The following is a 12215-nucleotide window of genomic DNA, read 5'->3' as shown; positions in this document are numbered from 1 at the left end:
CTAATAAATAAACAAAATAGAATCCAAAGGAGACAGCTACACTTTGATATGCAAGATGAAATAGACCACAAAACTCTAGTGCTTGAGCTCAGAATGTCCATAAAAGTAACAAGGAAAACTGAAGTGTGTAAAAGGTCTCATGTTGCTAGTGTACACGCAGATCTATACAACACTTGCCGCCGACAATGAGACTGCAGATTTAAACTGCTTAAGCTATCCAATGCTGACCCAGCAAATCCAATGCTATGAATTTATTCTAAGGAGTTTCACACTAAACAGTTATCCATAAGAGTGCAGCCTGAACACAACCTAAATACCATATGCAAAAATTTAACAATTTTTTCCAAAATTATCACTCATGAAAGGTCACCCTACACCTGAGCTCTTATGGAATCTTCCAAAATACAGGGCATTAACTCATAAAACAACTAATTCTGAATAAAGCACTGATGGGGGAAAGATATTACACTGGAACAATTTCTATCAGTATTAGTCCTTCAAGGAAATTTAGCAGATTTGGTCATGATTCACAGGGGCATGACATGACATTTTCAACTGCTGAATGTCCCTATAAACAAGCCCATGAAGGATATCATCATTTAAAAAATACACAATAGGGGTGCCTAGACGACTCAGTCAGTTAAGCATCTGACTCATGATTTCAGCTCAGGTCATGGTTTCATGTTGTGAGAGCCAGCCCTGCATCTGGCTCCACACCAGGCATTGACACCTGCTTGAGATTCCCTCTCCCTAACCCTCTGCCCCAACCCACCTCTTCACCTCTCAAAAATAAAATAAGTAAATAAAAATAAAAAATAAAAAGTAGGGATGCCTGGGTTGCTCAGTCGGTTAAGTATCTGCCTTCAGCTCAGGTCATGATCCCAAGGTCCTGGGATCAAGCCCCACATTGGGCTCTCTGCTCAGCGGGGAGTCTGCTTCTCCCTCTCCCTCTGGTCTTCTACCTGCTTGTGCTCACTCTCATTCTCTCTCTCTCTCAAATAAATAAATAAATAATATTTTTAAAAATAATAATAATAAATAAAAAGTAGTTATATTGTGAAGAAAAAGAAACACATCATCTATAAAATGAAAACACTGCAACTATCCTGGACATGTTATACAAATGGATACCTGCACATTAGGGAAAAAGCTCCAGAGAGAATATCATTTCATGAACTTTCTCTTCAACAGGTAATCTGGGGGTGCCTCGGTGGCTCAGTAGGTTGAGCACCCACCTCCTGATTTCAGCTCCGGTCATAATCTCGGGGTCCCAGGATCTAGTCCTGTGTCAGGCTCCATGCTCAGCATGCAGTCTGCTTGAGGTTCTCCCTCTCCTTCTCCCTATGCCCCTCCCCCCGCTCATTCTATCTCAGATAGATAGATAAATAAATAAATAAATAAATCAAATCTTTTTTTTAAAAAAAGGTAACCTGAAAAACTGTGTTAGAAGAAATAGATACTAGGGCACCTGGGTGGCTCAGTGGGTTAAAGCCTCTGCCTTCGGCTCAGGTCATGATCCCAGGGTCCTGGGATAGAGCCCCACATCGGGCTCTCTGCTCAGCAGGGAGCCTGCTTCCCTTCCTCTCTCTCTCTCTCTCTGCCTGATTCTCTGCCTACTTGTGATCTCTGTCAAATAAATAAACAAAATCTTAAAAAAAAAGAAGAAGAAATAGATATTTAGCTTTTTTTTTTTTTTAAAGTAAACTTTATGCCCAACATGGGCTCAAACCCCTAACCCAAGATCAAGAGTTGCAGCTCTATCAATTGAGCCAGCCTGGTGCCCTCAGATATTTAGATTTTTTTTTTAAAACAAATGAACATAAATAAATAAATCTTCACTGACATATACTTTACAATAAAATCCATCCCTTTATAGTTTGATGAGTTTTGATATATGTACATACCTGTGTAACCACCACCCAAATGAAGTATCAAACCCAAAGTTCCCTTCTATTCCCTGGCAGTCAATCCCCTCACCAACAGGCAACTAATAATATGATTTTATGACCACAAATTAAACTAGTCTAGAACTTTATATAAATGTAATCAGCATGTGCTCTTTTCTGTCCAATTTCTTTTGCTCAGTATAACGCTTTTGATAATCATCCATGTAATTAAATGCTTCAACAATTTATTCCATTTTACTACTGGCAGTTTTTCACTATGAATAGATCACAACTTTATTATCCATTTGCATGCTGACCGATATCTTCACTGCTTTGCTGTTCCCAGCTATCATCAAAAAAGCTACTATGGGGGCACATACCTCCGTGGCTCAGTCGGTTAAGCATCCGACTCTTGATTTTGGCTCAAGTCATGACTTCATGGTTGTGAGATCAAGTCATGCATTGGATCCCTGCTGGGCCTGCTTACCTTTCTTTCTCTTCCTCTGTCCCTCCCCCTCCTCTCTCTTAATCCTGCTCTTCCAAAAAACAAAAAGCAAACAAAAAAAAAACACCTACTATGAATATTTGGGTACAAAAGATTCATGGGCATATGTTCACTGCTTTCTTTTTTTTGCACCAGCTGTAATATACTCATTACTCTTAACCTTTTTCATTGCCAAACAGTGAGATTACTGGGTCATGTAACTCTATGCTTAATTTGAAAATAAATTTTAATTTAACTTAAAAATTTTTGAAAGATTTTATTTATTTGAAAGAGAGTGCACATTTGCACACATGCATGAGCTGGGGGAGAGGCAGAGGAGGAGAGCAGAAGTAAAGGGACAAACAGACTCACTGCTGAACACAAAGCCAGATGCTGGGCTCGATCCCCAGACCCTGAGATCATGATCTCAGCTGAAGACAGACACTTAATCAACTAAGCCACCCAGGAACCCTTAACTTAAATTTTGTTTAAAGAAATTTTTTGGTATTTAATTTTTTTTATTAACATATAATGTATTATTAGCCCCAGGGGTACAGGTCTGTGAATCGCCAGGTTATTTTTATTTTTTTAAAGTAAGTTCTAGGGACGCCTGGGTGGCTCAGTTGGTTGAGCCACTGCCTTCGGCTCAGGTCATGATCCCAGGGTCCTGGGATCGAGTCCCATGTCGGGCTCCTTGCTCAGCAGGGAGCCTGCTTCTCTCACTGCCTCTGCCTGCCTCTCTGCCTGCTTGTGTGTACTCGCTCTCTGACAAATAAATAAATAAAATCTTAAAAATAAAGAAAGAAAGAAAGTTCTACACCCAACACGGGCATGAACTCACAATCCTAAGATCAAAAGTTGCATACTGGGGCTCCTGGGTGGTTTAGTTAGTTAAATGTCTGCCTTGGTCATGATCCCAGAGTCCTAGGATTGAGCCCCACATGGGGCTCCCTGCTCAGTGAGAAGTCTGCTTCTCCCTTTCCCTCTGCCTTTCCCACAGCTTATATTCTCTCTCTCAAAATCTTTAAAAAAAAATAATACTTTCTGATTCTCCCAGTGACTTTCCTTTAACCTTTTTTTTTTTAATTCTGTTTTTCAATTTCTAACATTTAGGGATTTTGCCAGTACCTTTCAGGTGTTTTTTTGTTTGTTTGTTTGTTTTTTTTCCCCTAACTTAATTTCCATTGGAGTCACTGACTACTTGGGCATGACTTTAATTCTCCTAAATTTATTGAGACTTGTTTAATGGCTCAGAATAGCTCTACCTTGGTGAATGTTTCAGATCTGCAGAACATGTATTCTACTGTTATTGGGCACAGCATTCTTATAAATGTCAAATAGGTCAGGTTTATTGATAGTGGGTATTCCACATGCTTAATGGTTTTCTGTATTTGTTCCATCAGTTACTCAGGATAGGGTGTCAAAGTCTCCAATTATAATTGTGAATTTGCCTATTTTTCCTCTTCTGTCACTTTTTGTTTCAGGGATTTTGATCTTCTGTTTTAAGTGCAGGTATATTTAAGGTTTTTTTCTTAATCTTGCACTACTGCTATTTGGAGCTGGATGATTCCTTGTGAGGCTATCCCATACATCATAACATATTTAGCAACATCCCTGGCCTCTAAACACTATATGCTAGAAGCAACCCCACCACCACCAGTTGTGACAACCAAAAATGTCTCCAGATTTGCCCTTGGGGGCAAAACTGCCCCAGTTGAAAACCACTAGGTTGTATTAAAAAATACTTGAAACAGGGACAACTGGGTGGCTCAGTCCGTTAAGCGTCTGTCTTCAGCTCAGATCATGATCCCAGGGTCCTGGGATTGAGTTCCACATTAGGCTCCCTACTCAATGAGGATCCTGCTTCTCCCTCTTCCTCAGCCTGTTGCTCCCCTGCTTGTTCTCACTCTCTATTCCTCTCTCTGTCTCTGTCAAATAAATTTTTTTTAAGATTTTATTTATTTATTTAACAGAGAGAGAGAGAGGTCACAAGTAGGCAGAGAGAGAGGGCGAAGCAGGCTCCCCGCTGAGCAGAGAGCCCGATGTGGGGCTCGATCCCAGGACCACTGGGATCATGACCTGAGCTGAAGGCAGAGGCTTAACCCACTGAGCCACCCAGGCACGCCTCTGTCAAATAAATTTTTTAAAAATCTTAAAAAAAAAAAAAAAACTGAAATAAGAACTGGAAATGAGGTTGATGGGGGGGGAAAAGTGTCTTTTAATAAACTTTTATTTTGGGGGCACCCGGCTGGCTCAGTCAAAAGAGCATGAAACTCTTGATCATGAGTTCAAGCCCCCTGTTGGGTGTAGATATTAAATAAATAAAGCTTTTTTTTTTTTAAGATTTTATTTATTTATTTGACCTCTATCAGAGAGAGAGAGAGCACAAGTAGCAGAAAGGCAGGCAGAGAGGGAGGGGGAAGCAGACTCCCTGCTGAGCAGAGATCCTGATGTGGGGCTCAATCCCAGGGATTGAGCTCCTGGGATCATGACCGGAGCCGAAGGCAGATGCTTAACTGACTGAGCCACCCAGGCACCCCGCTTTTTTTTTTTTTTTTTTAAAGAAACTTCTAAGTTTAAAAATTTCAAAAAACAGAAAACATGTCATATACCATACACCATTTTAGAAAGCTTGGATTTTGGGGCGCCTGGGAGGCTCAGTGGGTTAAAGCCTCTGCCTTCAGCTCAGGTCATGATCCCAGGGTCCTGGGATCGAGCCCCATATCAGGCTCTCTGCTCGGCAGCAAGCCTGCTTCCCTTCCTCTCTCTCTGCCTGCCTCTCTGCCTACCTGTGATCTCTGTCTGTCAGATTAAATAAAATCTTTAAAAAAAAAAAAAGAAAGTTTGGATTTTTATTCAAAGAGACAATGGGGAGCTATTATACAGAATGGTAATAGATTCAGATGACTTATTAATGATAATTATATTAAATGAGCAGAATAGAGAACCTAGAGAGAAAAATAAGTTAATGGTTGCCCAGGAGGATTTGGGAGAGCATAGCGATACAGTGTGTAGGGGGGTGAGAGTTAAAAGGTATGGGGGCTTCTTTTTGAAATAATGAAAATGTCACGGTGCCTCACTGGCCCAGTCGAAAGAGCATGCAACTCTTAGATCTCAGGGTCATGAGTTTGAGCCCCACATTGGGTGTAGAGATTACTTATATACATTTTTTTAAAATTAGAAAAAAATGAAAATATCTAATACCACAGTTTAAAATAAACTGTGATAACAGTTGCACATTTCTGTGAACATAGCAAAAACCACTGAACTATACACTTAAATGGATGAAGTATAAGGTATGTGAATTATATCTCAATAAAGCAGTTTTAAAAAATTATTATTATTATTATTATAGCTCACACGTATTGACTATTTGTGCCAAGCACTTTGGTAAGCTCCTCACATTCATTATCTAGCTCTTACAACAATCTTATTTATAGCAATAATCATTAACCACTTTTATAAACAGTGCTTACTATAGTCTAGGAGTCTAATTCTCACAGCAACCCATAAAGTGGTAATATTCCCATTTTACAGATAAGGATATTGAAAAATAAAAAAAAGGGGTTGGGACATGTGGGTGGCTCAGTCGGTTAAGCAACTGCCTTCGGCTCAAGTCATGATCCCAGAATCCTGGGATCGAGTTCCACGTCGGACTCCTTGCTCAGCCAGGAGCCTACTTCTCTCTCTGCCTCTGCCTGCCACTCTGCCTGCTTGTGCTCTCTCTCTCTCGCTCTCTCTCTGGTAAATAAATAAATAAAATCTTTTAAAAGGGGGGTGGGTGGGGCCTAAGATCACAAAGCTAGTGGCAGAACTAGCAATCCATGTCACAGTCTGGCTCCAAAATCCTTGCAACTGTTTAGCAGCTGCCACATGTAATATATCAAGAAACTGAGACTCAGGAGAGTTAAGTTCAAGGCCCCAAAAGGAATTAAGAGAATAGATTTGATCTTCAGCCATCCTTCAGTTCCAATATCTTAAGCACTCTGCTCTTCCTGAACACCGACAGTGATGAAGGAGGTAAGGATGTGCGATACTGTGATTACAAAGCACTTTTAAAAGATTTATTTATTTATTCGAGAGAAAGAGAGCTTCATGAAATGGGGGGAGGGGTAGAGGGAAAGAATCCTCAAGCAGACTCTCTGGTGAGCACAGAGCTGGGACCAGGTCTTGATCTCACGACCCATGAGATCTTGACCTAAGACAAAACCAAGAGTGAGACACTTAATGGACTAAGTCACCCAGATGACTCATGATTTATAATAGTACATTTTCCTAAAAACCCTTGGAATTTCCTATGAGGAGAGTGGTAAAGGTGTATTTTGTTATGTTGTTATGCTAAGGAGGTGAATTTTATGGGGTTTTTTTTGTTTGTTTGTTTTTGGTTTTTAAAATAAGTTTTAGGGGCACCTGGGTGGCTCAGTGGGTTAAAGCCTCTGCCTTTGGCTTGGGTCATGATCTTGGGGTCCTGGGATCGAGCCCTGCGTCGGACTCTACTCAGTGGGGAGCCTGCTTCCCTCTCTCTCTGCCTGCCTCTCTGCCTACTTGTGATCTCTGTCTGTCAAATAAATAAATAACATCTTAAAAAAAAATAAAATAAAATAAGTTTCAGGCCCAACATGGTGCTTGAACGCACTACCCCAAGATCAAGAGCAGTATGCCCTACCAACTGAGCTAGTCAGGTGCCCCATGGAGGTAAATTTTGGAAAGACCCAAGTATGGGGACTGGTTGTCAAGAAAACCAACCAAATTATTACAGTTTTGAAACTTCCAGTCCTACCTCCACCTCCACCTTACAGGCCAGGGGTTGGAAGGTGGGTTCCAAAACCAGTGGCTAAAGATTTCATCAATCATACCTACATAATAAGTTTCCATATAAACCCCAAAAGACTTGGTCAGGAGAGTTTCCAAGTCAGTGAAGATTTAGATATGTGGAGATAAAGTGTCACCTCTGGAGAGGGCATGGAAGCTCTGCACTCCCTCTCACATAGCTTGTCCTATGCATCTCTTTCATCTGGCAGTTGCTGATTTATATCCTTTTATAATAATCCATTGATCTAGTAAGTACAATGTTTCTCTGAGTTCTGTGAGCCACTCTAGCAATTCAATCAAACCCAAGGAGGGGGCTGTAGAACTTGCAATCCACAGCCAGTTGGTCAGAAGTGCAGGTGACAACCTGGACTTTTGACTGGCATCTGAATTGGGGAGGGTGGGGCACAGTTTTATGGGACTGAACCCCTAACATGTGGGATCTGATGTTATCTCCAGGTAGACAGTGTCAGAATTGAGTTAAATTGTTAAGACACCTAGCTTGCGTCTGAGAATTGCTTGGAGATGTTGGAAAATACAGACGCTAGAATGGAGTCAGAATTATAGGATGGTGTTGGTAGGAGGGATGAAAAGGAAGGAACAGATTCAATACTAAGTAAATAAAATATGGAAGATGGCCATATGTGAAGGAAAAAGAGTGAAAAGAGTGAGAACACTCCCCTCTCTAAAGTGGCTGGATAGAGAGAAGGTGGTATGAACAGCTGAGATAGAGCATTAAAAAAGGGGAGGGGGTGCCTGGGTGGCTCAGTTGGTTAAGCACCTGCCTTCAGCTTGGGTCATGATCCCAGGGTCCTGGGATCGAGCCCCGAATCAGGCTCCCTGATCAGCAGGAAGCCTGCTTCTCCCTCTCCCACTCCTGCAGCTTGTGTTCCCTCTCTTGGTGCGTCTCTCTGTGTCATATAAATAAAATCTCTAAAAAAATTTAAAAAAAAAACCCCACAATCCTAAAAAATTCTTACTTCAGATCTTAACTGCAAAGAGAATCATGTTTCAAAAGTCTCTGCTTTCCAATAAAAATTGTTTTGTTTCCAAAAATAGGAGAAATACAGAATGGCAACACAATCAACTCTTCTGAGTGAAAGGCTTGAAATGATTACTAAAAATGGTTCAAGGAATAAACCCAAAAGATATCTCAGGTAGGACAGAATTTGACAGACAATGTGACGCAAAGAAAAGCGAGAGACAAAGGTGTCCTAATCTCCTAATTCAACTGATCTTTCGATTAGCTTCCAGGTCCAATACTATTTCTATACAATCTCAGAATCCACACAAGTGGTTCTCACGTGTGTGTCCGATTTTCTAAAACTTTATCAAATAAAGACCACTAACCATTTCCCCACACTACTCCCAATTATACAAACACCAATTTTACATCCAATTATACTGGTGTGGAAACATAAATCTCCTGTTGCTGGTCCATGATCCCCAGATTCAGAACCTGTGCTCTAAATTCTAAAGCCCACTTACAAAAAAATACCTCCAGCAACAATACATAACTCAGGAGCCTGTCACCAGAAGCTCAGCTCGTACAAACTGATTATCTCTTTCCTTAGTCCTACCCATCAAAACTGAGTTCTTTCTACAGCTCACCATTTGTTTAGTGATTCCCTTCACTGGGTCTCAGAAGCCAGAAACCCCAGGGTATCTCCCTCCCCTTTACACTTCCAATTTGTTGTCACCAAACAGAAGTGCCTCTCATGTTAGTTCTCTACCGCTCCAGACCCAAAATACATTCGCTGCTTCCTAAGGAATGGAATATATATGTACACAATGCATTTATGACTGAATAAATAAATTATAGATGCTGGAGTTAGAAGGAAAAAACCCCACATTTTCTACTCTCAAGAAACTCAAAGATATTGGGTGGTTGGAGAAGCATAAAATAGGAAATGAACATGCAACGTGAAAAAAAATGCACGATAAAGATCCTCAACTCAAACAGCAGGGAGTCAAGAGAAGGCTCTTAAAAGGCCAAAAACCTATTTCCTAGAATATTCTAATTCACCTAATAATGCCTACGGTTAATGTCACACAGTTAGCACTAGCTGTCTTGCTTTGGCCCTTGGTGGTTTTCTCTGTTTATGAACTGTCTCCAAAAATAGATGCTAAATTCCCTGGAGGCAGAGACCGTAACGAATTTCTGTCTCCTCAGAGAACCACGCCGTGCCTCACGCAAAGCAGGAACGCAATCAATACGTGTCAGCGGGCCAAAACTACGGGATGGGGCAGGAAAGAAAAACAGTCACTCTAACAGGGGTGGCTTAGACTTGGCACACTAGAGGAATATACACGGCAAAAGGGCAAAGATACAATCTCAATTAAAGAAAAACAAACCACATCTCTTTCGGAAAGCCACCTCTCCCACAGAGTTGCAGGGTCGTCGGCTGGTGGAAAGAACGGAAGGGTCTCTCAGATAAACACAAAAGCTTTCTTCCAATTTCTTCAAACACGCGCGGACGTCTCCGCCCCTGGCCACCAGCCCTGGGAAGGGGACCCGGGTGACAGAACGCCGCTACTCTCTTCCCTTAAAGTAGCGCGTCTCGCTCAGGGCCGCAGGGCACTTGCGAGGGGGGCGGCCGGAATCTGCCCGGCGATTTCCCTCTCCCTCCTTCTTTTACCTGTTTGGCCAAGAACCTGCCCAGTTCGCTGCGGGTCTTCTCGTTCTTGGCAGCGAGTAAGCGAAGCGGCGCGGCCGCCACATCCAGGAAAAGGTGCTCCATGACCGCAGGCCCTCTGTCCCCGACGGCCACCAGCGCTCCCTACTTAGCCCTCGGAGTCCCCGAACCGCTGAGGTCCCGCACCGGAGGCGCCAGCAACTACGCCCCCAGGGAAAGCACCCCGGCTGCCCCGCAGACACCGGGAGAACTGCAGCACACGTGGGGGAGCACGCGGCGCTCTCCGTCATCAGCCTGCGACCGCGATGGCAGGGCGGCCCCAGCCCCGCCCCCTCAGCAGCGGAAACAGCAGGAGTCAATACCGCGCCAGTTCCGGGAGGGCAATAGAAGCGGACGGCTGTTGTGATCCGGGTCTCTTGCCTACAGTGAGGGTAGCTTCGGAGGCAAGGTGTGGTGAACAGCGAGACAGGGTTCCGCTAGGCCGAAGAAGGGCGTTCTCAGTCCACCATGCCTCCCTCCTATGGAAGTATGACAAGCACGCCTCTTGCAGTATTCATAATATAAATGTTGGAAGTAAGTGCTCAGTTAGGGAATGCTTAAAGTGTGGTATATACGTTATAGAAAATTCAGAAGCCGTTAAAAAGAGTGGAATAGAGTTTCACATTTACGTGAAGTTCAGAAACGAGCCAAAATAATGACTAAGTCAGGCTAATGGTTGCCTTACAGAGTATTGACAGCCAAGGGACCTGAGGGAACATCCTATGGTGATGGAAGTTTTTCATTGTCTTCCTCTCGGTGGTGGTACTCTGGTAGATAAATTTTTAAAAAGCAGAAAAACAACTGTACACAAGATTTGTGCACCTTGTGTAAGTTATGCCTCTAAAAAGTGGTTTAGGTGGCTCAGTCGTTAAGCTTCGGCCTTCAGCTCGGGTCGTGATCCCAGGGAACTCGGATGGAGCCCAGCATCTGGCTCCCTGCTCTGCGGAAAGTCTGCTTCTCCCTCTCCCACCGCCCCCCCCCCCGCTTGTGTTCCCTCTCTCACTGTGTCTCTCTCTGTCAAATAATAAATAAAATTTTTTAAAAAAATAAAAAGTGTTTTAAGGGGGGTGGATCTCTAATAGCAAGTGTATACTGTGGTTCGGTCTTTTAAATTGTATTTGAATTTGAATTTTTTTCCCTAGGGTTTGACTGTTTGTAGTGAAGAAGTCTAGGACATTCCCCTCAGAATATACTGCTTTGGTATATTGATTATTTTTAAGCAGTAGGCAGTTGAAAAACAGCAAGTGCAGGGAGAGACTTTCTCTGAGCTCCTTTCATCTGCTTAAAGATAGATCCTTCTTTGTCATAAAGCCATTATTTTTGTTACCATAATCTACTTTCCCTTCCACATGTGTTTGGGACCCCTTTTTCATGTACAGATGTGCCACATCTCTGAAGCCTGGTCAGAATACTGCTATTCTGTGTCATGGTGTCTTTTGACTGACATCACCCATTCCATATGTTTCATTTTCCCCTGATTGCCACACCTCATTTGTTGCTAGAGAAGTATTGTGACTGGGTTTTTCACTTCCACCTGGAAAAGACAATCCTTTATCCACTGAATTTCTGTGGCACCTTTGTCATAAATCAAATAACCTGTATGTGTGGTTCTGTGCCTAGACTCTCCATTCTGTTTATTAGGCTGTCTATCCTTGCAGTAAAACCATTTTGTTGTAATTACTGTAGGTCTACAATGAGTCTTAAAATCTGGTTGTAGTAGTCAGGGTTCTCCAGAGAAACAATGGGAGATACGTATGTATAAACAAATACTTCCTATAATATCTTATTATGTACATTTTATAAATATGGAGTTGACTCATGAAATTACAGCATCTAGGAAATCCCATGATCTGCCATCTGCAAGCTGGAGACCCAGGAAAGCTAGTGGTTTAGTTCTAGGCTGATTCCAAAGACCTGAAACCCAGGAACACTAATGGTGTAAGTTCTAGTCCTAGAGCAGAAGAAAAATCAATGTTCCAAATGTAAATCAGGCAGGGAAAATAAATTCCCCCTTCCTCCACCTGGTTTTTCTATTCAGACCCTCAACTAATTGGATGATACTCAAACCGGTAAGGGCAATCTGCTTTATTCAATTTACCATTTCCTGCAGAAACAACCTCACAGACCCAGAAATAATATATAACTAAGTATATGGGCATCTGTGACCTAGGCAAGTTAACAGGTAAAATTAACCATCTCACTGTTCACTGGTAGTGTAAATCCTCCAAATTTGTTCTTCAAGAATGTCTTGGTTATTCTAGTTTAACAAGGGGCCTTTACCTTATTTTATAGTTTGAATTCTCTTTTCTATGCCTTTGGTTTCTACTTCATGTGCCACCATTCTCTTCAAATAAAACAGCC

General features: G+C 42.2%; 1 protein-coding gene across 1 annotated transcript in view; it reads right to left on the bottom strand.

Moving 5' to 3' along the window:
- MDN1 (midasin AAA ATPase 1) overlaps positions 1-9974 on the bottom strand; it is a 172830-nt gene extending 162856 nt beyond the window's left edge. Inside the window, exon 1 of the mRNA XM_080806492.1 lies at positions 9819-9974. Within this exon, the coding sequence (XP_080662618.1) occupies positions 9819-9920 (102 nt within the window). The 5' untranslated portion in view covers positions 9921-9974. The remainder of the gene's footprint in view (positions 1-9818) is intronic.
- Positions 9975-12215: the final 2241 nt, after the last annotated feature.

The sequence above is a fragment of the Martes martes genome (genome assembly GCF_963455335.1).
Source record: "Martes martes genome assembly, chromosome: 6".
Classification (NCBI taxonomy): domain Eukaryota; kingdom Metazoa; phylum Chordata; class Mammalia; order Carnivora; family Mustelidae; genus Martes; species Martes martes.
The sequence above is the reverse complement of the archived record's forward strand: the minus strand, read 5'-3'. Positions and strand labels throughout refer to the sequence as shown.